The following is a 25,560-nucleotide window of genomic DNA, read 5'->3' on the forward strand; positions in this document are numbered from 1 at the left end:
CGAGGTGAAGCTAGGACGAATAAGGGGGCCATTATTCTATGCTGTCTCTTTGCCACCATCTCCGGGGATGTGTTACCTCCCGGGAGGTCATGTGTACAAGGGGGTGAATGTGACACAGGTACCAATCATGTGATCATGTATTTCACAAAGGCACTCGATGAAAAGGGACTGTACGGTGTCCAAAGGCCCTAGCTGGCGCTAGTACAGTAGGCTTCTCTTTTCACCAAAAATCTACTCAGCTTTCGATCACTGGTACTGTATGCGTGCTAGAAAGTAGAGATCCAGAGCTATCTTCCAAATACGGTGGTGTTTAGATTAAGAAAATTTTTGGAAGAAGTGTCACGTTAAATGTTTGATCGGATGTCAGAGGGTTTTCGGACACGAATGAAAAAACGAATTTCACGGCTAACCTGGAAACCGCGAGACGAATCTTTTGAGCCTAATCAATCCGTCATTAGTACATATTGGTTACTGTAGCACTTATGGCTAATTATGGGCTAATTAGGCTCAAAAGATTCGTTTCAAGATTTCTTTCATAACTGTGCAATTAGTTTTTTAGTTCATCTCTGTTTAATGTTTTATTTAGATGTCTAAAAATTTGATGTGATGTTTTCGAAGAAAAATTTTGGGAACTAAACAAGGCCTATATGTGACTGCCTATATCATCAATAATACTACAAGTGTGTCGTTTATACAATTTAAGTGCAAATACCTTCACGTCATGAATGCCAAATAATGGTCATAAAAAAATTCTAAAAAAAATCAACAACATGAGGTGTGATTATTTGACTAAAAGGCCAAACAACATATTTTTAAACAAAAAATAGTTTATGAATAAAATTTTTATAAAAATATGCTTAGCAATCTAAAAGCCAAGACCACGAAATAAACTTTGATGAAAAACTTAAAATTGACTTCAAATTTAAAGTTAAAATTTAAATTTGACTTATAAGCATAAGCAGACAAAAAAGATAGCTAGGGTGATAGATTATAATTCCATATCACAACAAACACATGCAGCCCATAGAAAAAACCATTTATTTATATCTGAATAATTCTGATACTATTCATGACCAATTTTGTATTGCATTTATCGTTGTGTAGTTGGGCTTAAAGATTTTATTTTGTACGGTGGTAGATATATCTGTACCAATGTTGTGATTCTTTAAGAAAAATATTATAACTATGCAGTTGATATTTATGAAATGTAAACCAAAAGATCGAGTGAATATGCAGACGTGTTGTACAATTCTATCTCTGCCATACTGTGTATAGAGCAAAGTTTATCCACTAAGCACCAGAGGTCGAACTACGCCCACTGTGAAAACTTAGAGTACAATTCTTGTACTAAAAGAAGCTTGTATGATTTATAGTAGTGGGGATTATCTGTAGTATTATTCCTGCAGTGGTAGCCCCTGACATGTGGGACTGATCCTATACGTTTCCCTCAAAAACTCAAAGTAGTTCAATGCCTGCTACCAGAAAAATAAAATAAAATACATGTTGTGTTTCTTTAGAGTGTATCTTCTAGATTACTCTGTTCGTCCCACAGGATTTTGATTTTTTTTAATATTTTACCATTCGTCTTATTTTAAAAAATTAAAAAATTATTTATTTTATTTATTATTAAAAATACTTTAATTATTACTTATAAATTTTTATATTTGCACTAAATTTTTAAATAAGACGAATGATTAAAAATTATAAATGAATAGTCAAAATTCCATATATACTGGAACGGAGGTAGTACTATCTAAGAATAAACAAATATAAAAAATCAATCACATTTGAAGGGTATCAGAGCTTATCTAGAGATCCGTGCAAGATTAGCATAATATTTATTAGCCCCTACTGTACAACCCACAACGACTTCGTTTCATGGACAACAATAAGTCCCCTCTCTCTTCCCCCACTGTACCCCATGTCCCTGTCTTACTCTTTGATGATAAACGGACTTATAGCACTTTTTTGTGTCTAGCAGTTAATACCACTGCACCTCTTCTCTATTCATATGTGTAAAGACTAATTGGCTAAACCTATCCACTACCTCATCCATTTCATTGCAGTAAATAATATGGAGTCATATGTAGTTTTCACTTAGACTTCGAGCTTTAGTTGTCTAAACCATTCCAATAAAGGTATCCGCAACATATATTGCCAAAGTAAACAATAGGGTCGATCCTAGCCATGACTATAGTAATTTGTGACACTATATGCCTATAATGTGAAATAAGGTGGTCTACCGTAAAAAATGATCAATCATTTTGTTTGTTTGTTGTCAGTAGTATAAGCATAGTTGTTATCCAATATCATAATATATATTGCTTGATAGAAATGTGACATTTATTGTTTCTTTCCTGTCTTTTTCTTCTCCATTGTAGCTGCCCTAAACCCTAGATGTGCACTTTGACGCTTCCAACTTTCCCTCCCTCCTACTATCCTTCCTAGACTACAATACTATTTTCTCCATTTCATACTTAAGTTTTTTGATATTGTCTAAATTTATTTATTAACCAATGTATATATTTTAATAGATCTCCACAATCGTCAGCATATATATATATATATGAATCTATGCCGAACTACAACGAAGTCCTACGTTACGGAATAGAGTATAAGCATGTCATGGTTCGATCGATTAGCGTCTTTTATATGCTGGTGCCAAATGTTTAGAGTACGATCTCAACAGTACGGTGAGTGAAAATAATTGATCGTTACAAAAAAAAAATCACACGGAGCAACAGAACCATGCATATATGTGCTTATACACGATTGTACTCGCAGTATATATATGAATACCGCGCGTCGCCTCCTCCCAGCAAGCGCGCATAGCTATAGCTCAAACGCTGAAACAAACCCAAACACAGTCGTCGTGTTACTCGGTTAGTCCGAGATCGCGTCCGATATCGTAGCTGCCTAGCTCGTCATCTATGGATCCATACCACTACGAGAACATGCATGACCCACGCGGCTTCCCCACCCACCAGCAGCAGGCGCCGTACCACCTCCTCCCCGCGGCCGGCCTCGGCGAGGGCAGGATGAGGGGCGGCGGGCGGCGGCGCCCCGGCGCCAAGCTCTCGACCGACCCCCAGAGCGTGGCGGCGCGGGAGCGGCGGCACCGGATCAGCGACCGCTTCCGCGTGCTCCGCAGCCTCGTCCCGGGGGGCAGCAAGATGGACACGGTGTCCATGCTCGAGCAGGCCATCCACTACGTCAAGTTCCTCAAGGCGCAGGTCACCCTGCACCAGGCCGCGCTCGTGCAGCACGAGGAGGGCGGCTGCCACGCCGACTTCGCCGCGGCGGCGTTCACCGACGCCGAGGTGGCGCTGGAGCCGAATAACCACCACCGCCGCGGCTCGGGCGATGAAGACGTCGTCATGACGCTGGAGATGCCGGTCCCGGTGCAAGCAGCTGAACCGGTGGGCTACGGCGACGGCGCCGCGGCTCATCAGCTGCAGCAAGCGCTCGATCCAGCAGGGCAGCTGATGAACGGTGGTGCTCATGAGCTGCCTCCGCTGCCTTGCTGTGTTTTCCTCCAGGAGACTGACCCCTCCTGCTACTCGGTGTGCAATGTACACGGCGAGGAGGCCGGTGTGCAGGGATCTTATTAGCTGCTGCTAGTGAGACAATGGCTAGCTTAATTTTTAGGTGTGGTTAATTAATTTCCTTACGTATGTTTGAACGTTGGCTGCTAGCTGTCGTCTAGCTCTACTTACTGAGCTTTAACTAGGTCGACCGATATATGTAACCGGTTGCATTGGTCCGTTAAATTAGACTCTTGTAGTCTTGTTTGGGCATGAATTAATATGTGCGTGCATGGGTTCTGTCACTCTGTTTAGCAATATGCAGAGATAACAGACCTTTTTTGCATGCATGTTTCCTGAACCATTCTGAACTTCTATGCATGCTCGCCTGTTATTTGGCCATTTCAGTTGATCTACTGTCTCTAATTAAGGTTAGTTCTTTCTTTCCTGTACTTTCCACTTGCAGCATGTATATATTACCTCCCGCCACTTCCCTAGCTAGTTACAAAAAAAAGTGTCGTTTTAAGATTTTGAAAATCAATAAGAGAACAATGACCAACTTATTCCTTTTACAGAAACCCCAAAACAGGCACCCCGAGTGTAATACTATGGAAGTTTTGATCATAACAAACTTCGCTAATTCATTTTTCACATGTCCAAAAACCTGAGCTTACGTTGACTACACGGATTCTAAAGTGATACTTTTTGTATGACCGTAGTGAGTATATACTCCCTCCGTTTGTTTTACTTCGGTCGGTCACTCCCGCAGCTCCAAATGGAACGTGGCATATTTAAAATAGTAGGCCATGACAAAACTATTTGTGATAGTGGTATATGGCCAGTGTCAGTAGTGACCGAGCAAGCAGTGTCATTAAGTTGGTGTAAACGTGCAACTAATATCGGTTTCTAGTAGTTGGCACTACTACAGAAAAGGTATTTCTGTGCCGGTTTCGATAGGTAATTGGTGCCGGATTTTATGCCGGCACAAATTAGGTGCTACCTTTCACGTTCATTGGTGTTGGATTAATAACAAACACGAACGAGCCTTTAGGATAAGAGTTTTTTTTTTACCATCCTTAAAAAAAACCTCAAGGTACCACTCTTTTTAGTGTAAAAAGTGTGGTACTTTGAGATACAAAAAATTTATACTAAAATTCTTGATAACTTAGATACTTTTCAAGAACAATAAAAAAGTCTTTAGGATAAAGAACTCGACGATTCGAGTTGATGCTTTAAGCCAAATGTTAGTCATAGAATCAGAAAAAATGATCACCACGAATCTAATTTTGGATCACATAATGCAATGTGTTCATGTTGTGGTTCACTGGGATCCCCGCATTGTTATTGTCCAACATTGCAGTGATTTCTTCCTCCAAGCAATCAAATCCATAAATCTACTTGGTCACAAGGAGGAATAGGTCATCAAATGGAACAAAAAAAATGAACATGCAAGTATAGTGTAGTACTGTTGTTGAGGACATTTGTGAAGAGGTCGGACAATGTCCTTGGCTACAAAGCTAGGGCTTCTTGCTCTTGCACTGTTGCCATGTGGACCTAGAGCTGTGGCCAACGTCGCCAATGTGTAGACCTGGAGTTGTTGGTATCGTCGTTGTCGTATGGACCTAGATCGAGTTGTGGCGTTGCTGCCACTGTTTGTCGACCACTCACCGCATCGTCTAGGTCGAGCCGCCGCTTGTAGTGGACGGTTTTCGTGGATGGAGAAGGACCTTTGGGGGCAGTGGAGAGAGGAAAGGGTGATCGCCGAGCTTCGGTAGCCCCTAACCTCCTAGTAGCAGGTAGATATAGCGACCCACAAACTTAAGTTGTCGCCTAAAGGTTAGGGGCTCATATTGGCACTGTCGTCGGCCAAAAGGTCTGGGCCTTGGGTTGCTACCCCTAAGGTTGGGCAATCAGGTGGGAGAAGAGAGGCTGGTAGGATAGGATTGCAGAGGGAGAGAGCAATAGGAAATGAAGGTGTAGTCGATGAGGGATTTTTTTTTGCCTCCATTGGCTCGACTCGACTGGTTTATTGTTGGTGTTGGTTAATTAAAAAGATACAATATATGTGTCATTTTAAAAACTAGCGTACATATGTATCGGTTAGATTAAAACTGCCATGGATACTTATCTGCCATTTATTCAAAGAAACAAACTCCTATAATATACTATAGATGCCATATTTTTAATTTTAGACCCACCTAGGAGAGTCTAGTAGAAAATATCACATAGGTATTGTGTAAATGGACTAACACATATGAGCCATCCCCTAAAGAGGTTTTTTAGTAGTGAGGCCGTCTTTGAAGGAATTTAGTCGAGACAGTGAGACTAATTAGAGTAACAAAGGAAGATATTGTATCGAATTTCTCGAAGAAAAAAGAACATGAGGCTTGAGCTCATGCTTATTTTCCTATGAAATTAGGTGCAAAAGAGGCTAATACATAGGAATTTTGGCATCTTATTTAATTTTTTCAAGGATTCTCATAGAAAAATTTTCAAATGGTTTTTTATAATTCTTCAAAAATCCTACAAATTTCATTCGATCCAAAGAAACCCTTGGTACCTTGTTTTGAACATGGACCTGCCACTGACCGGCCTTGCCAAGGTGCATATATACCGAGTTCCGACTTCACTAAACACGCTATTATCTCAAGGCATGCATGGATCCTTCTTTGATTCTTTGGTAACATTCAATAAGAAAAATCCCTCGATCGAACTACTATCAGAATACTCTATGCTCACCAGGACTTGCAGTGTCCCGTGGGCCTCATAAATTATCTCGCCGGCCCCACCTATCACCAACGAAATCACAAAATGTGGTCCGTACTAATTAAAATCACTTCATGTATATTTCATACCTACCAATACACATTAAGAAAACTATTATCAATCACTTTATTAAATTTCGATGCAATTGTTCTCACTTTACCTAGTTTTAATATGCCATGAACTCTGAAACAATCATCGTGTAAAGTTAAACTTACTTTTAGAAAGGAAAAAAAAAGATAGTACTCACTGCCACTTTGTAACCACTGGACTTACCACTGCTAGCTGGAGTCTGGTGTCGGCGCAACCAATGCTGCCATGTTAGCCGTACTACAAAGTCTTTCATCATTGAGTAATCACGGTTTGTGGGCCTTATTTATGAGGTTTATGGATCATCGGTCATTGATCAAGACAAGGTATTAGGCACACCAAACATGAGTTCATGACAGCTCAATTCTCGTTCATTTTTTTAATCAAGTGTGCGACGACAACAATGAACAAAATTGAGATTTTGTTCTTGTACGAAAAGTGGAAAAAAAACAAACAACCTTATGGTGCTGTATTTTGCGTACAGATAAAAGGTTTAGATTGTCGCGTGGATTTGTCCAGATTTATACAGATATTAATGTATATATTTTATATATATGTCTAGATTTGATAGTACATAAATAAATGTAGAAAAGATCAGAAAGTTTTATAATACGCGACGCATGAAATATTTAATGTATGTTCTTAAATCAAAACTAACTTATACTAAGCACCTGCGGCTAAATTAACATGCCTAAGCTAGAGCCCTTAGGGGAGGCAAAGAAGCAGAGCATGCTCTTTGGGCAATCAAATTTCAAGCTCCTGCATTCGAGTGGTCTCAATTATAAAGACCACTCATCCAAGATCTTGTTCTTTTAAAAACGCATGCCGCCTTAAACGTAGCATTATGTTTTTATGGTAGCGGTCTCTGATATTTTGTATCTCAGTCTGTGCATTCTATCAAATTATAAAGAGGTATAATCTTTTTTTAAAAAATACCTAAATCTAGAAAATAATATAGAATCAACCCTAAATTCCTCGCCGGACAACTTATTTATCACTACCTCTCACTTCTTTCACTCATCGGATAATAATGTTACACCACAAATCTAGTCTTGAAATTACCACTCATTTCCACCTCGCACAAATGCAATCTGATGCGGACTTGGGTAGGATAGCATCAAGGGCAACCTCAACGTGCAACTAAAGAATCGACCTCCCAAAAACCAACGCAGATCGAGAGGCTCGACGGAATGAGAGGCAAAGATGGTTGCATGAATTGACGACAACAATAATGGAACCTGCATAACGTGCTTGGGGCATAAGGGTACGTTCGCTCTACGAAAACTCGCTCTTCCTCTCCTTCATACCAACGATGATGTACACGGATGGGATAAGACCACTCACTACACCGTGCACACCGTTACCCCTCTCGTAGGTCAATCCGAGGAGACCAGAGAGTTCGACGCGGTGCGACACGAGACGAGGCGCACCGAACGGAACCCAACAGCAGCGCTGCGCAACGGAGAACGCCAGCGAGCGAGCGATCTCGCGAGCCAAACGTGTCACAGGGGGCCCCTCTCGACCCCACCCGAACTCTCCCGTCCTATCCGCAGCGGAGGCACGCACGCACGCGACGCGGCCTCGCCAGCGAGCCGGCCTTCGCCTTGTCCTTTGCCCCCTCCCCCTCCGCTCCCCCACCCCACCCCCACCTGCGGCCTCGCGAGAATCCAAAGTTGTACTTGGAGAAGAAAAGCCTCACAAAATCTCGCTTGCTAGCTGCTGCTGCCGCCGCTGGCTCCGCATCCTTTCTCCTCCATCTGTTGCTGCTCTTGCTTCTCAGGAGGGGAAGGAACCCGGGAGGAGGGGAAGGGAGGGAGGAAGCCGTCCACCCTTCGCAACAGCAACGCGCAACCAAACCCACCCTCTCCTTTTCGCGTCTTCCCTCCGGCCGCGCGTCGCTTTCGCCGCGTCCGAATCGGTGGGCCGTAGGCGAGGGGGGAGGAGAGGGGGGCATAAAGGCGCTGGGGTCGGCGATGATGAGCGGCGGTGGAGGCAGATCGGGCGGGAGGGACGCGGAGGGCGAGTGGGAGGTCCGGCCGGGCGGGATGCTGGTGCAGCGCAGGGACGGCGACACGGGGCCCGCCGTCAGGCTCAGGGTCTCCCACGGCGCCTCCTTCCGTGACGTCGCCGTGCCGGCGCAGGCCACCTTCGGTATGTCGCCTCCCGTGATCCGCGCCCCTTCCTTTCTACTCACAATTCTCGTCTCTTCCTACTCCTCGTGAACTCGCTAGCGATTGTAACGAGGAGGAGGATGCCTCGTGGTCGGTTCCGTTTCGATTAGTATTTTTTATGTGAGCAAGCATTCCAGCTTGCCCGGCAAGTGCACGACGAATTGCCGCTCCCAGTTAGTTACCGCAGCGACCACCATGCTTGATCTGCTATATTTCATTGAGCTATGGATCTTGACCAGTCAACCGGCAATTCGTCGAATCAGTTAATACGATCGTATCGTCCTTATCCTTCTCCGTGAATCAAACTGGATGGCTAAACAAATCTAGATTCAGAACAAGAGAATTGCAATATGTGGTTGTGTGGCAGGGGGCAGGCGGATGGATCATGGTCCTACTCTTTTAACTATATCCTCTTGGACTGTGGCAAGCAGACGTACGTAGGTATATGGCGACAAAAATTATACTAGTTTTTAAGTGTATATTTGACGACATGTCTGTGCGTCATGCTATATCCGCTCACCATTTAGGCCCACACTGAATTACCGTGGTACTGCTGTATTAGTTAAACAGGAGCACGGACTGGCTCAACCTCTCAACTAAGGCTATTGGATGATTTCCTGAATTTATTCATTCTGTACAAATGGAGGCTCAATGTTACATCTGGGTAGAGTTCAACTTTTGAAACAAGTCTTCTGTTATTGAGTTTTTGATGTAGTTTGCAGAACCGGTACATCATGAACTGCTTGCTTGGAGGGAACTGATTTCCATTTCTTCAACACGTTGTTAGGATTGATTGTTCACTCTTTTGTATAAAGGTGAATTGAAGAGAGTCCTTACCCAGTCTACTGGCGTGGAGCCTGAAAGGCAGAGACTATTCTTCCGTGGGAAGGAGAAGAGTGACAACGAGTTCCTGCATACAGCTGGGGTCAAGGATGGAGCAAAACTGCTTCTACTTGAGAAGTCTGCCCCTGCCCATGTAGAGCTGAGGTCGGAGCCGGTAATTATGGACGAGAGCATGATGAGGGCTTGTGAGGCTGTTAGCCGTGTCAGAACTGAAGTTGATGATCTCTCTGTTCAGGTGAAGGAATAATGCTTCTCCAGCTTCCCTTGTAAGGCATTTACTCCTTATATCATGGAGCTAATACGGTTTTTGTTTTGTCCCATTACTAGGTGTGTGATTTGGAGAAGAGTGTGCTTGCAGGGAGAAAGGTTGAAGATAAAAAGTTTGTTGTCTTGACGGAGCTGCTTATGGTGCAGCTGCTGAAACTCGATGGCATTGAGGCAGAGGGAGAAGCAAGGGCACAGAGGAAGGCTGAGGTACAGTGCATTATACACCTCAACCTGATTGATCCTGGCTTATCTCATATATAATATAAATTCAATTAGTACTGGTACAGGGGCTCAAATATTGGTAATTCTAGACTTTCCAGATTGATTATTTTCTGTTGATAAATAGCTATCACATATTATTACTCAAACCTGATTTCCTTTTATTTACTAAAATTTAATCACACTTGCACCAAGAGATGCAGCTATTACTAGTTACTGATGAAACAGACAGTCGACACACATCTATGCTGATGATGGATTTTTTTTACCTTACCATGTAGTGTAGCATCGCTAACCTGTGGTGATAAATCTTATCAATGCCACTTATAGGGCCGTGGCTTAAAAGCCTTGAACAGATATACATATGGAATCATGGCATATCTAGTAATGAAGGCTTGATTTTTATCTATTCCGCTATGTTGAATGATATAGTCTTCTTTTGCATCACGAGGATGTTTCCCAACTCCTTCCAGGACTAATTCTAGTTTCTTTTGTCTGACTTGACCTTCCCCCTTACTCCAAGGATTAATTTCTTGGTTATGGGTATTGAACTAATTGTGCACGGGGCTTGAGTAATTCCTCACTAAGACAGTTCATTTCGCCTGAGGCTTGTAATCTGTGTAGGGCAAAACTACATTACAGAACTTAGCCTACATTAACATAGCGCTGTGGTTTGAAATCCAGCTTTTAGTGCAAAACCTGCTGGAGGTTATAGATAACAAATGCCTAGTCTGATATTTGATATATCTCAGGTTTATACCATTCATTAGTGTTGGTTTCGGGAGAAAATATTGCCAGATAGGGCCTTCAATGGTCAAGAGTGAAATGTTGCATGTAGCTTATATATTGTTCCTCGGGTTATTTTGTTGCAATGTATATAGAAGAACAAGATCAGTAAAATGGTCAGCATATGCAGTTTGCTTAAAAAAGATTGTTGAGCCAAGCTTTAATCAGCTTACGTGTATTGTGACACATTAACAAAGTCAAAACACATTCTGTTTCTTAAGTTTAAAAATCCTTATTTTGTCTATTTGATCCTTTTGAATTTTATGTAGTTGGTTTGGTTGCTTCACAGTGATTTCTGCTGCCATGACCATCTGGCATTGGGTTTGGTCCCTGCTGCAAAAATTTTGTTGTCATAAAGTATTAGTCACTGAAGATCCATGCGTGCTACTACGTTGTACGTTTTACAGATCCTCACAAGAATTACTTGCATTTGCAGGTACGCCGAATCCAGAGTCTTGTAGAGACGTTGGATAAGCTGAAGGCGAGAAATGCCAATCCCTTTAGTGATCAAAACAAATCTGTTTCAGTGACAACGCAGTGGGAGACGTTTGACAACGGCATGGGCAGCTTGAATGCACCCCCACCCCGGGTTTCTTCCACACAAATCAACACTGACTGGGAGCAATTCGACTAGCATCGGATTGCGTTCTCGTTGTATCGTTAACTTGTGAGATCGGGTATTAAGTTCCCTTCGCAGGCACACAATTGCTGTGTATATGCAAGAAGTTTGACTCCTTTTGCTAGCACTGCCTGTGCGATGTTATCAAATGGTACAAGGTGATGAATTGCTTAGGTGATCTGTTAGGCTGTCATGTTTCAGTTTGCACTGGCCATGCCCCATGCTGTGTCCTGAAGTCTTGCAGTCTTGCTTCTGCTGATGCCCACAAATATGAGTGGTTCATCATAGCAGGAGTGCAGGCGTCCACATGCGGATGCGTGCTCTTCAGTTTTCAACTTGTGAGATATATTCAGATGTTCCTAAGCAAACGGAGCGAAATCAATTCACAGTATATTCCACCGAACGCAATGAAACCTCCTTATATATTAAAAAAAACTAGCGAAAAGGGTGATTGTTCGTACGAGTTTGCAAAACAAAAATAACTCGTGAATAAAGTTTTTATATATGTTTTTTTCATGATATATAAGCTAAGGCTCAAAAATAAGCTACACTAAAGAAACCTTAAAATCAAATCTAATTTAATGTTAAATTTAGCTAAAGAAACCTTAAAATCAACTTTAAATTTAATGTTAAAATTTAAATTTTGGTTTATAAGTATAATCATAAGTGAAAGATAAGGATAAAAGCAACTTCAAATTTAATATGAGCATTTAAATTATTTAAATTTTGGTTTATAAGTATAAGTATAAGTAGAAAGACAAGAGACAAGAGTGAATGTTTGTTTATTTATTGTTTGTTTATTTATTGGAACCCCGGTGCGTGACATATCACCTACTTAATTTGTGAATAAAAAAATTATATATGTATTTCTCATTGTATAAAAGCTATTGCTGAAAAATAAACTACGACGAAGAAATATTAAATAAATTTTAAATTTAATGTTAAAATTTAAATTTATAAGTATAAGCAGAAGTGAAAAAATAAGGTGAAAACAACTCTAAATTTAACGTGTGAATTTAAATGTTGTCTTATAAGTATAAGTAGAAGTGAAAAATCGAGGGTTAAAGCTTGTTTATCTATTGGAACCCCAAATACACGACACGATACATCTTTTCGCTTTGCCTCTAATTATAAATCAAAATTTAAATATTTCAACCTTAAGCTTATAATTATTTTAAGTTTTTTATTAAAGTTTATTTTTTAGTCTTAGTTTTTAGATCACTAAAAATACATATATAAAAATTTATTCCAAACTATTTTCGTTTACAAATATATCGTTTATTTTTTAATAAAAAAGTCAAACCATCAGCCCTGCCACTACCCATAAATGAATCTTGATTTACTCACAAATGAATCCTGATTTACTCCAGAAAAAAAAAAAGCAGCGTGTGTTTTACTGTGCTCCATCTAGCTTGTTGCAGCTAGCAAGATCAACGTGTGCGGTCAGTGTCCAGTTTAGCTGCAGGGCGGCAAGCCTGCAACAAAAATGCTCACTCTGTCACCATTCACCCCTACAACTGAATCGTGACTCCTCTCGCTCCCATTCCGGCCAGCCGATGATCCATCGGCTCGTCCACGACCGCGGTGCCCCTTATCGTCTCATGGCGCGTCACGTCGAACCTCTCGCCGTCCCCCCAGAGCGCGTAGGCCTCCTCCCCGTGCGCCGCGTCGTCGCCGATCTTGAGCTGCTCGTCGGGCATGCGGAGCGGGATGACGAGGCCGACCACGAGCAGGATGACGGTGGTGGCGACGACGTTCCAGACGACGACGAAGAGCGCGCCGGCGATCTGCTTCCCCACCTGGGCGATGCCGCCCCCGTAGAAGGCGCCCCGCGAGCCCGGGATGTGGGTGTGGACGGCGGTGAGTTCCGCCGTGGCGAGCAGGCCCGTGAGGAGGCCCCCGAGGAGCCCCGCGACGGCGTGGGTGTGGAAGACGGCGAGGGTGTCGTCGACCTTCTGGAGGAGCGACGATCTCTTGTGGAGGATCATCATGGTGAACCACGGCAAGCTGCCGCCGCAGATGCCCATCAGTATGGCCGCCCACGTGTGCACCAGACCTGCATGCCATCGAACAACCAGTTCGTTGATCCAACTGAATTAATTAACGAATGGACAGCTCAACGACCTCGTGAACGAAACCATGTGAGCTAGGCAGCTCGCTAATCATAGTGGAGTTCTAAATTACTGATCTAATTGGATCGTAGAATTGATCAAAGATGGCAGTAGCAGCAAGAAGCAGCTGATACCTGCGCCGGGAGTGATGCAGACGAGACCGGTCATCATGCCCTGCACGGCGCCGATGACGGAGGGCTTGCCGAAGAAGATGACGTCGAGGCATGTCCAGGTGAGGAGGCTGGCCGCGGCGCTGACGTTGGTGTTGAGCACGGCGACGGACGCGGTGATGTTCGGGGCGTACGGCGCGCCGCCGTTGAACCCTGCCCAGCCCAGCCACAGCAGCCCGCCGCCGGCGATCATGAGCAGGATGTTGTTCGGCGAGAACCGCTCCCTGTCGCTCTTCAGCCTCGGGCCCACCTGTCATGACAGAAATCGACCCATCGCGTTACGTGATTAACAACTTGACACCTCGAGATTTCTGTGCCTCAACTCAACACTGCCCCAGTAGAATCTGGATTCTCCAGGCCGAGCCGGCACAGTTTTCTCTCTCTCTCTCTCTCTCTCTCTCTTTCTCTCTCTCTCTCTCTCTCTCTCTCTCTCTCTCTTGCAGGTACGAGGAAATAAGGCTCGAGCCATGTCATCCGTGTCCAAATCCGGTCTCACTCGAACAATACACGCAGGTGACCGTCCAGTCTACCACGCGCGCTGACTCCGTGAGCTGCGTCGACCGTGCGTGCCCCCGAATTAACGTTCACCACAAAGTCCGCCGGTCACATGTACAAATATGTACGGGCGCACGTACTAAATCCTGACCCGTGAGCACAACGGAAAAAGTAAAACCTGGCGGCTCGTGACAGACCGAACCGCCAGAAGTTGCAACGAAAATCCAACCAGGCAAAAGACAGGAAAATTAACCGACCGCGCGCCCGTACGTTGCAAGTGGAAGAGGGGCTAGCTTAGGTAATTACCCAGTAGGCGGCGGTGAAGCCGGCGATGCCGGAGGAGAGGTGGATGACGTAACCGCCGGAGTAGTCGATGACGCCCCACTGGTAGAGGAAGCCGCCGCCCCAGAGGCTGAAGGCGCAGACGGTGTAGGAGAAGAGGAGCCAGAGCGGGGTGAACGCCATCCACGCCTTGATGTTCATCCGCCCGAGGAGGGACCCGGCGAGCAGCACCAGCGTGATGGCGGCGAGCTCGAACTGGAACAGCACCATGGACGCCTCCGGGTAGAACGGCTCCGTGCGCGGCGACTCCAGGACGCCGTCCTCGCCGTAGTGCGCCGTGGACGGGACGGACGCGCGCGCCACGAGGAAGCCCTGCGTCACCGCCGGCCCGGCCTTCCCCCAGAACGGGAGCAGCCGGTCGCCGAACGCCATGCGGAAGCCGACCAGCACCCACACGATGAGCGTGGACGCGTACGCGTACAGTGCCATGAAGGCGGAGTTGACGGCCCACTTCTTCTTCACGATGCTGCCGTACAGCACCACGAGCCCCGGCATCGACTGGAGCCCGACGAAGGTCGCCGCCGCCAGCTGCCATCCGTTGTCCCCGGTGTTCAGCCACTCCGGCACCGCCGGTGGGCGCGGCATGTACGGCCCGGGCCGAGTCGGCGACGCCATAATCACTCACTCCTCCGTCGACGTACGTGGCCGACGCAATCCGTGCAACGCGACGCGGCTCACAGGCGACGCGGGGCGCGATTAATAATAGGCAGGCCGGCGCGGCGGCAGCGGAGCGCGCGGCGGTTGGTGGACGTGGAATTTGAGTGGGAAGAGCAGCACTACGTGATCGGCATGAACCAATGGCGATCGAGCCGGTAAGGTCAACGCTAGCCGGGCCCAAGTGGCTTGCTAATACTGGTACTATTTTGAGCGTTCCGTGTGCGTTTTTTCCTCTCTTTGTTTTTCTCCACCTGATTTCCACGATTCCACGGCAATTTTTTTTTCTCGACGTCGTTGTTGATACTTGATCGCATGTTGTTTCTCGCGTTGGTACGTTGGCGTGCATAATTTGCTTTTGATAGTCGGAAGCCATGGGGGTCTTCTTTTCTGTATTGAAAACGATAAGGGATACAATCATGGCGTGTGTACATGTTCCTGTCTTCGCTCTATTGGGACCGCGCGCGTGTCTCTCTCCCAGTCATGAGGAGCAGAGGAGGCCACACCACCACTTATATCTTCGACTTTAAATTAGCAAAGTTTTGCGGTAACTACTCCCTCTAGTTCTCAAAATATTGGCATGTTAGTCTTGAATATCTAGAAGTTCTTGACGTTTTGGAATTTAAGAGCATTCTCAGTACATACTCCATCATATTTTATATTCTAAAAATAGAGTACGTGAAATTGCTCCAACTGACATTTCATTATATCCTCCAAAAATAGAGTATTATCCATATTGAAAGAGAAACTTTATATTTAGACTTTTTCTGTCCTCACTCCATATCCCAAGAGGTCAACACTGCAAAGCAACAACTTGTACATTAGGTCAACATAGTCGACGCCATCCACCATGGAGCAGCTTGTGCAGGAGTGTGCAAGCGTTGTGGCCGAGTCCACGATGTCAAGAAACTTTAGGAGTGGTGGCTCGCATGTTATACGTCATGCTCTTCCTATGGTATCATACACATACATGTATCACCATGACCTCCGATAGCTAGAGAAGAAGAGGACTAATTTGGCATCAATTCGATCGTGAGGAGAGCCCTTCGCGTTGGTCCCTGCAACTAGAGGCTCTCATCACGTTTACATGTCATTGGCATGCCCACCAACCAAATATGGTACCACACCCTTCAACATGACAGGGCACATGGTCCTCCCAAAACGCTAATCCACACTGCTTGAAAGCTGAAAAAGCAGTGGTGGTGGATACGACGAGCTCGCTGAATCTAGATTCGACTACCCATTGGTCAGATAGGTCAATGGCCGATGGGCTGTGGCTTGGGGAAGATGACATCATGGCGTGTGCGGAGAAAGGATACTATGGCGGTGGAGGAGGGGAGGAGGTGCCGGCCTCGTCATATGGAGAAACTACCTCATTTCGCCCATCCTAGAGCTCATCAGACTTGCCGCCAACCGTGCCACCTAAACTCGCTCGTCTCTAGAAAGGACTATTGGAGGAGATGGGAGCAATTATGGGAGGAGGGGAGGTGAAGATGATTGATTTTATATTAGTTCGTGTATTTATGGGTGTTTAGTATAAACGCTTAAACATATGTATAAATTGTCAAAAGTACAAGGACTAAAATAAAAAAATGCCAAGGGCTAACATTCTAACTTGATGAAGGTATCAGTTGAGACACTTAGCATGTGTTTAGTAAACTGCATACAGCCTTAGCCAAGCTCATCGTGTGCGGTGCGTGGAGGTTGGTTAGCTGGGAAAGCTCGTGGGCCGGGCTCGATCGATGCGAAAAGGGAGAACGCGGCTGGCCTTGCGGAAATAGGCCTAATTTTCATTTCTAGCGGGCCTGGCTGGTGCGAGCGTGAAAAATGGATGTGTCTGTATTGTGTGGTCTCCAAACCCAATTATTTTCATGAGTAAATTGGACGTTGGACCATCATTTATTACCTAAGTTTCACTTTAGACCATCATTAAATCTATGTCTTCACTTTGGACCAGGTAAATTTACTACTGTTGCGATTCAGATCACCTCGAACAACTTTTCTTACCATATCTAACCTTCCTTCAGCAAATATATAGATGTCACATAGATGGGAGTTCGCCTGTGTACTAGAGTTTGATATGTCTGAGGTCATTGATGTGTATTAAAAAAATCGCTCGAGATGGTCCAATATAGCAATGGTAAATTTTCCTTGTCCAAAGCGAAAATGTATGTTTAAGGGTGGTCAAAATTAAAACTTGGGTAAGAAAATGCAGCCCAAAGTGCAATTTACTCTATTTTCATTCAAGTGTAAGCTACCAAACAACATATTCAGTTGTCGTATCCATACAAACGCACGCGACCAAACACAACAGCAATAGACATCTGAACCAGGATAGGGTTGGCCAGGTGCAGTGATACGAGCCACGCTCCACCTAATCAAGAAGAGATGTTATTCAGTACAATAAAAAATAACAAAAGGTACCTTGAGATACCAGTATCTTGTGGTACCAAATCGTTTTTATTAGATCTAATAATGCACATACTACTCAGCTAGATCCAATAATAAAAAATGATTTGATACCTCGGTACTTCGACGTACCTTTTGTTGTACCGAAGCAAATCTCAATCAAAAAACCAAACACACCCTTACCCAGTGAATTAAGCCTACGAGGCACATTTAAACCAGTCGATAGGGACATTGCCCTAAGGTGAAGCGAACACCCGTGCCCTCGTGCGTAACCATATGTGTTACTGTAGCAAACGTATACCGATGGCACATACCTAAAGACGTTGATGACTATATATAAGAGTTCGCAACATTAACTTTTGTTAACCAGATAATTCCCATGTCTTCGATGAACTAATCCAGTTAACAATAACAACAACTACAACCATCATGACATCACCAAATTAACACTAAACGCTGAAAGTAACATACACCGGCCAGTGTCATAGACCAGAGGCCACTGGAACGAACGAGCAAAGCAAACCCTTGCAGAGTTGCAGTCTTTGGTCTACAACTGAATGGTGACACCCCTGGCTCCCATGTTGGTCAGCCTCTGCTCCATGGTGTCCTCCCTGCCGGCGCCGGCCGCGCCGCCAGTCCTCGTCGTCTCCGGCCGCGTCACGTCGAACTTCTCGCCGTCTCCCCACAGCGCGTAGGCCTCCTCCCCGTGCGCGGCGTCGTCGCCGATCATGAGCTGGTCGTCGGACATGCGGAGCGGGATGAAGAGCCCGATGCAGAGCAGTATGGCGCTGGTGACGATGAGGTTCCAGACGGTGACGAAGAGCGCGCCGCCGAGCTGCTTCCCGAGCTGGCCGATGCCGCTGCCGTAGAAGACGCCTCGCATGTTCGGGATCGGGCAGTCGAGGGCGCAGAGCTCCGGCGTGGCCATCAGGCCCGTGAGGACTCCCCCCAGGAGGCCGGCGACGGCGTGGGTATGGAAGACGGCGAGCGTGTCGTCGACCTTCATGAGGAACGTGGACTTCTTGTGCAGGATCATCATCGTGAACCACGGGACGCTGCCGGCGAACATGCCCATCAGCATCGCCGACCACGTGTGCACCAGTCCTGTGCCCATGCAAACACAAGCATGTCATGTCATTCCATTTCGGTCTCACCATATATAAACCGTATGACGTGTGATTTTGATCGGATGAAATTAAGATTGTTACCGGCGCCGGGCGTGATGCAGACTAGCCCCGTCATCATTCCCTGCACGGCGCCGATGACGGAGGGCTTGCCGAAGAAGATGACGTCGAGGCAGGTCCAGGTGAGGAGGCTCGTCGCGGCGCTGACGTTGGTGTTGAGCACGGCGACCGTAGCGGTGACGTTGGGGGCGTATGGCGCGCCACCGTTGAACCCGGCCCAGCCCAACCACAGCAGCCCACCGCCGGCGATCATGAGCAGGATGTTGTTCGGCGAGAACCTCTCCCTGTCGCTCTTCAGCCTCGGGCCCACCTGTCGGTGTCATGATACAAACACGGTGATGCGCCACGTACGAATGGTGCAACGAACGTGATCGATGTATGTACGTAAGCAAGCATGCACGTAGCTAGGGTTGCATGTGTTTACCCAGTAGGCGGCGGTAAAGCCGGCGACGCCGGAGGAGAGGTGGATGACGTATCCGCCGGAGTAGTCGATGACGCCCCACTGGTAGAGGAAGCCGCCGCCCCAGAGGCTGAACGCGCCGACGGTGTAGGAGAAGAGCAGCCAGAGCGGGGTGAACGCCATCCACGCCTTGATGTTCATCCGCCCGAGCAGCGAACCGGCGAGCAGCACCAGCGTGATGGCCGCGAACTCGAACTCGAACAGCACCAGCGCCGCCTCCGCGTAGAACGGCTCGGTGCGCGGCGTCTCCAGCACGCCGTCGCTGCTGTAGTGCGCCGTGGCCGGGAACACCGCGCGGCGCACCAGGAAGTCCTGCGTCAGCGACGGGCCGGCCTTGGCCCAGAACGGCAGCAGCCGGTCCCCGAACGCCATGCGGAACCCGACGAGCACCCACACGATGAGCGTGGACGCGTAGGCGTACAGCGCCATGAAGGCGGAGTTGACGGCCCACTTCTTCTTCACGATGCTGCCGTAGATCACCACCAGCCCAGGCATCGACTGGATGCCGACGAACGTCGCCGCCACCAGCTGCCACGCGGTGTCCCCTTTGTTCAGCCACGCCGGCACCGCCGGCAGGTCCGGCATGTACGGGCCGGGCTGCGGTGGCGACGCCATCCCGGGCGACCTTAGGTGCATTTCTTAGCTCGAAGCAACGCAAGCGAAAGGAGCGAGCTAAGTGAGCACGAAGTGGCCGGCTAGCTATCTTGCGATGCGCGTTTAATAGCCTCGCTGAGATGGCGATTTGCGTGTTTATGTAATGCAGGTGGAGTTTAATTATTGGTTTAAGACGAGCTCGCGAGTCGCGCGACGCGCGCTTGAACCGATGCGAAGGGGTGGGGACGAAATGTGGGGAGCCGTAGCCGGTTTCCGGGTCAACCAGGGCAGCTCTGGCCCATGGTCTGGACTATGGAGGTGGAGGATGCAACTGTCTCTTCCTTAGCTTCTTGTTTAATCTCTAGTTGATATCTTAAGAGTGAAGTGCACCAGCAATTTTTAAACTTGTGTACATGTGTCATCTAGATCCCTGAACTCTTAAAATGTATCTTTGAATCCTGGAGACAACATGTAGCCGTCACCCTGGCATACCACGTCAGCGGATGGAGCGGGTCGGAGTCCGAATGGACCTATATGACACCCCCGGACAAGTTCGAGGACCCAAAAATATATTTTGAGAGTTCAGGGACCTAAATGACACAAGCACATAAGTTTAAAAACCGCTGGTGCACTTCACTCATTTCTTAAACTTATTTGCAAGTTTTCTTGTGTGCAAATGAACTGCTGTTGTCAACTGTGGTCCGAGCCAGGATGAATAGGAGAGAATGTAAGATGTTAGGATTGTTGTTACTCTTTCTGTTTTATATTGTAAGATGTTTTGATTTTTTTCTCAAAGTTTATAGAAACATTCAATACTAAATTAGTTTCATTAAATGTAATATTAAATATATTTTGATATATTTGTTTTATATTGAAAATGTTGCTATATTTGTCTATAAATTTCATCAAATATAAGAAAGTTTTAGTAGTCAACTCCAGAGAAAACATCTTAATTAATATAATAAAACGTGAGTAAATAATAACAGTACATTTTAGTGGTCAACTCCAGAGGATGGCCGCTACATAGCCTAGCAACAGATCTTCCAGATTTGGAATGAGCTAGGGGTTTCCATTTGCAGATTTCAGTTCGGAAATTCAGCTATAAAATGGAATTGTATCCTGTTCCAAGCGGTTTAGATGCATCAAAATTGATCTTCAGAATTTGATCCAATTCCACTATGAACTACAGCTAAAATGGAGACCATTACCATATACAGTATCTAAATAATCCTTAATTATTTGAATACATTGGTCAGACTTCAGAGTAGGCATGTTTGTTCCTAGCAAAAAGTAAAGAAAAGCAGGCAACTGTATCAAACGGTCCTACTCCTTTGGCTGAACTGTGTAGCTAGATAGCCATGTTATTCAGATATTAATGTCCATGGTATTCTAATTTTCATGTAAATTACTATCTTCAGAGGAGGTACAGTGCGCATCTGGATCCTGGAGATTGGTCCCATGGGATCACTCTTCAGTATATTCTCCATTCAAAATGTCCTCGAAATGGAGAACCATCTCTTTTCTCGTAAAGTGACCGTGTAAGGTTGACTGTGATGGGGTAACAGCTGGGGATTGGATCGCAACGGGACATTCTATGTCACAGGGCATGTCATCCTGTCATATTTGTTTACCACAACTTGGATTATGCGAGTTGTATAGTGCACACAAATGCATGCTTGTGGCGAAGGCCGAAGCATCAAGAATTCAAGATAGGCTGGATGGTTAGGGTTAATGATTTGCTTGCAGGATCCAACACAAATATGCAAGTGAATCCCAACAAGGAATTCAGAGTAATCGATTAGGTACGCTCAAATCTTGCCAGGGTTACTGAAATGCTGGGAGGATTGTCTACCTGCGCTGTAGCATAGCCGAATTATCTACTTACCAACTTGAGAGAAACTTGTACCGGTTATTGGAATAGGGGACCGGTTACATTGTTTCATAACCTGCAATAGAAAGGGCCCTTACAAAGAGGGACATGAACCTAGCTTCCTGGATACTGAAAATTGATGCTAGTTGAACAGATTCAGTGCATCGTATAAGCATTTGGGATAAGCCAGTAATTCAATGGGGATCATTCGACAATGCTTATGCGACCTATCAATCTTGGGAGCAAATGTGAGAAATAAAAGCAGGTTGCGTTTAGAAATATTTCAAAAATCTAGCTAAATCTGTCCGAAGTATGTAAAATTTTCCTTTTTGGCAAGGAAGTATATAATTCTAGTTGGCAAAAGTGGCAGTGGACAACTTTATTCCTACCATAGGAACCACTCTACAAGCAGGTAAAAGTTCCGAATGAGTTTATTGAAATATTTCTTACATGTCAGAACATCAGTAAGACAGTAACAGTAAGGCTCTCATTAAATTTTCTTTAATATAAACATCAGAAAACAAGGCTACCAACTAGGAATGATGTTAAAGGAACAGTCAAGTTGTCATCCAAATGTGTGCTGATGGGGTGGGACTCTACAAGTGCCGCAGTTACAGAAACCACAAGGAAGCCAAAAGCCAGTGACCAGCTTTCTTCAATGAAACCAAATGTCTGGAAGTAATGCATATACCTGAATAACATGCAAAAGAAAACGACTTAACAAAGCATATGCAACAGAAAACTTCAGTAAAAGTCTCTCCCAAGTAATTACCCAATAGAAGCCAAGAAACCAGCTAGCACCATTGCTATGCTGCCTGCATATGACTTGTTGGGGTTATATGGAAGCTTTTCTTGGCCGAGCCGTCTCCCCACTATGTCTGCTATACCTGAAAGTGTAGGGGGAAGATCAGCAAGGAAAATATCCTTGCTCATTTACAGTATGCTAAGAACTAAAGGTATACGCACATACCGTCCCCAGCACATAAGTTGCAAATAAGGGCTATAGCGATTGGAGAGGTTCTCCAGAATACGGAAGTGGCAAAAGTTATAGTGGTAGCATAATACAATGGACCCTTGAGAAGTTCCCTGCATTCATGAGAAAATGAAGTCTAAAGGATCATGACCTGAAGCAGCAGCAGTAGCAACAATAGAGATGCAATAGAAATAAATAATATGCAAATCTGTGCCAAAAGTAGAAGGCATAGAATAGAGAAAAAAGGGAGAATGTGAGTGGAAAACGCTTAGAAGAATAAAAGGCAAATGTGAGTATGCAAGTATGCAACCTGTGGTCTCCAGATCGGCTCATTGATTTTACCATAGCTTCATTTTTCATTACTCCTAACCCCAGCAGAAGCATCCTTATAATATTAATCCCTGGTGCTACTGCGGCCAGGAAAGGAGCATAGCTTCCTGGGCTGCATAAAGCATTAGTATATGAATAATCCAGTGATTTATGTTGAGAAGAGAAAATTAGTAAGGCTTACCTGAAAAGAGGCCAAAAAAGCAAGAATACCAAGCCAATAGTTATATGCACAAGTTTTCTATTGAGTTTCTGCAGGCAAAGAAATGAAACTTCTCACTAGAAGGCGTCCTCATAATGAAGCAAACAGAAAAGTACTTGTCAGCTGATTACATGGCTCAGTTTCTATATTTACACTGTTGAGAGGCTAACTGAATTTCCGTGTGGTTACCCTGAGGTTTTGTGAACTGATCTTTTGTTGGTTGGAATTTATACTTCAATGCTCACTATTTCTAAAATATACATTTAACAACAATTGCTGGGTTATCTCACAGGAGTGCTCTGCAAAGTGAAACTTTAAGAGTTGCAGTGTACAGAGTGAGGCATCGAGGGGTTCTATGGCTTAAATATCATGCTTGAAATCTTTCTAAAAGGGTATTTGGAAATGGGATAGAAAGATCAATCTTCTTAACAGAAACTAAGACAGAGTAACATTATGCATTTAAAGAAAAAACTACAAAACATGACTTATGTCATTGAATAAATCCGCTGTACAGATATTTTAATCCTATCACCACTGTTACACTGGATTATATGTTTTCTTATCTTGAACGAAATATCATGATTTCTGAAATAACCTTGGATTCTTAAGCATAATGGCAAAGCAGCAAAGCGAAAGATTCTGCAAGCATCTGCATGGAGCTTTTCCATGATTTCTTTCTTGAATCTAACAGGCAATAACTAGACTTGTACTAAAAGGGTCAATTTCAGAAGAATATGCAAATTGGTACACACTTATAATTAATTTCGACCTAAAAATCCTAAGAGGCACCTCAAACCATCACAAATTCACAATTAATAATTAGCCGTACAGGACTCATGTGCAGCTTGGAGACTTGACTAATTTTGACCAATCCTGGGAAGCGCCATCATCTGCTGAATACTTTAACAAACAAGTTGAACCTGCTTGGGAGAAGCCGAGAGGGCCGTGAACACAACCAAACAAATATAATTGTCCGTACACAACGCAACCTTGGCAAAATATCAGAAGCAAATCCAAATCTGCACCTGTGTCTCGTCCCCCATTCATGGGGATACGGTGATATCCGATATCGGTGTGAGCGTGTGACTCAGTAGTGGCCTCCTTACTACTACTCCATACTATTCTACTGTTGCATCGATTGAACTCTAGTAAGTGCGCATGATGCATCTTAGTACTATCGTCTATCTTAGTTCTGAATATCAGCTACTAGAAGCCGCCACTGATGCAGCCAACGGGGGGGGCAAGGGCGAAGGCGAAGGGCGGTGGCCGACCTGCTCGAAGACGCCGCGCTTGGCGAGCTCCTCGAAGAAGCGGAGGAGGGCGAGGGCCACGCCGGCGGTGACGGCCGCGGACCCGAGGTCGTGGGCGAGGAGGCCCGCGGCCTCGGCCGGGACCGCCGCGGCCATCATCCCGTTCCTCCGGCTCCGGTCGGCGACGAGGCGGCGGGTGGGGAAGGACGGCGCAGAGCAGGAGGCGGCGGCGGCGGCGGGCGAGAGGGGCGGCCCCGGTTGCAGCAGGCGAGAGCGCGGCGCGGATGAGGGCAGCGAGAGGAGATGGGCACCGAGGCTGACCATGCCGATTTCCGAACGCTCGAAGCTCCAGCTGCCAACCGACGACTTCGACCCCGCGGTAATGGACAGTGGACTAGTCGAGGCACGAGTGAAGAAATGTGAGCCGGAAAATGGGAGAAATGGGAAATGCAATGTAGGCCGGGTTATTTTTCCAGCTCACGAGAGAAATAAAGATTGTAGGATTATTTAATAATATATCTCCGTTTTATAATGTAAGATTTTCTAGTATTATCTAAATTCATCGATGGATGAACGTATGTAACTTATATATATGCCTAGATTCATTAGTATCCATGTGAATCTAGGCAAGCCTAAAACTCTTACACTGTGAAATGGATGGAGTAGCTATTTAATGATATAAATAATAGAATTAGCTAATATAAATGTAAAAAATATAATTTAGATAGGTCAGGTGATGAACTTTTATTCATAATGTTTTGCTAAAAATGTATTGTTTAGTGGTTTGAGAAATGTACGTGAAAAAGTTAAGAAAAATCCGGAGTAAAGAACGCAATCATAGTACTTTATCCACTTTTTTTATTGGATTAATTAGATGGATGCTATTATAAATTTATCTGTTTTAAAATATGCTATAATTGTTCGACTAATTGAAAGGATGTCACTACAATAGGATATCATAATAACATTAGGAAATCAGGTCAAAAAGGTTTTATAGTTTTTTTTTTGTTTTTTATGAGATAAAATTTTATGATGAATGACTAGTTACCAAATTTTAATGAGAAACTAAGCACTATAGCCTATAGGTAAGTTTAAATTATGGAGAATTATGAGCAATCTGCTGAAGTACAGCTCAAAGCAGTGACTGGTTCATAGAAGGCCATGTGCCCATTTATAGCCGAGATCACTGGTTTAAAAAACACTGTTTCTATACAGTATATTAGTTGGGTATTTGGTA

At 45.0% G+C, this 25,560-nt stretch overlaps 5 protein-coding genes across 5 annotated transcripts; 2 read left to right on the forward strand and 3 right to left on the reverse strand.

Annotated features, from left to right (window-relative positions):
* The first annotated feature begins 2,832 nt into the window (after positions 1-2,832).
* On the forward strand, positions 2,833-3,896 carry LOC102705590 (transcription factor LAX PANICLE 1-like). Its single transcript, XM_006646387.3, has one exon. The coding sequence runs from the start codon at positions 2,931-2,933 to the stop codon at positions 3,609-3,611; it is 681 nt and encodes a 226-aa protein (XP_006646450.2). The 5' UTR covers positions 2,833-2,930; the 3' UTR covers positions 3,612-3,896.
* A 4,140-nt stretch (positions 3,897-8,036) lies between these two features.
* Positions 8,037-11,475, forward strand: LOC102717110 (BAG family molecular chaperone regulator 4). The gene is made up of 4 exons (XM_006644888.3): positions 8,037-8,528; positions 9,364-9,626; positions 9,719-9,865; positions 11,100-11,475. The coding sequence occupies exons 1-4, from the start codon at positions 8,351-8,353 to the stop codon at positions 11,295-11,297; spliced, it is 786 nt and encodes a 261-aa protein (XP_006644951.1). The 5' UTR covers positions 8,037-8,350; the 3' UTR covers positions 11,298-11,475.
* A 1,089-nt stretch (positions 11,476-12,564) lies between these two features.
* Positions 12,565-15,015, reverse strand: LOC102717389 (ammonium transporter 2 member 3). Its single transcript, XM_006644889.2, has 3 exons — positions 14,365-15,015; positions 13,528-13,813; positions 12,565-13,338 (listed from the first exon to the last, which is right to left on the reverse strand). Exons 1-3 carry the CDS (start codon positions 15,013-15,015, stop codon positions 12,794-12,796), a joined length of 1,482 nt encoding a protein of 493 aa, XP_006644952.2. The 3' UTR covers positions 12,565-12,793.
* A 2,837-nt stretch (positions 15,016-17,852) lies between these two features.
* Positions 17,853-19,796, reverse strand: LOC102717664 (ammonium transporter 2 member 2). Its single transcript, XM_040519936.1, has 3 exons — positions 19,072-19,796; positions 18,672-18,957; positions 17,853-18,567 (listed from the first exon to the last, which is right to left on the reverse strand). Exons 1-3 carry the CDS (start codon positions 19,741-19,743, stop codon positions 18,011-18,013), a joined length of 1,515 nt encoding a protein of 504 aa, XP_040375870.1. The 5' UTR covers positions 19,744-19,796; the 3' UTR covers positions 17,853-18,010.
* A 2,184-nt stretch (positions 19,797-21,980) lies between these two features.
* Positions 21,981-24,731, reverse strand: LOC102717944 (probable phytol kinase 2, chloroplastic). Its single transcript, XM_040520136.1, has 6 exons — positions 24,345-24,731; positions 23,056-23,123; positions 22,855-22,986; positions 22,542-22,657; positions 22,344-22,458; positions 21,981-22,262 (listed from the first exon to the last, which is right to left on the reverse strand). Exons 1-6 carry the CDS (start codon positions 24,645-24,647, stop codon positions 22,085-22,087), a joined length of 912 nt encoding a protein of 303 aa, XP_040376070.1. The 5' UTR covers positions 24,648-24,731; the 3' UTR covers positions 21,981-22,084.
* Positions 24,732-25,560: the final 829 nt, after the last annotated feature.

The sequence above is a fragment of the Oryza brachyantha genome, chromosome 1, assembly GCF_000231095.2.
Source record: "Oryza brachyantha chromosome 1, ObraRS2, whole genome shotgun sequence".
Classification (NCBI taxonomy): domain Eukaryota; kingdom Viridiplantae; phylum Streptophyta; class Magnoliopsida; order Poales; family Poaceae; genus Oryza; species Oryza brachyantha.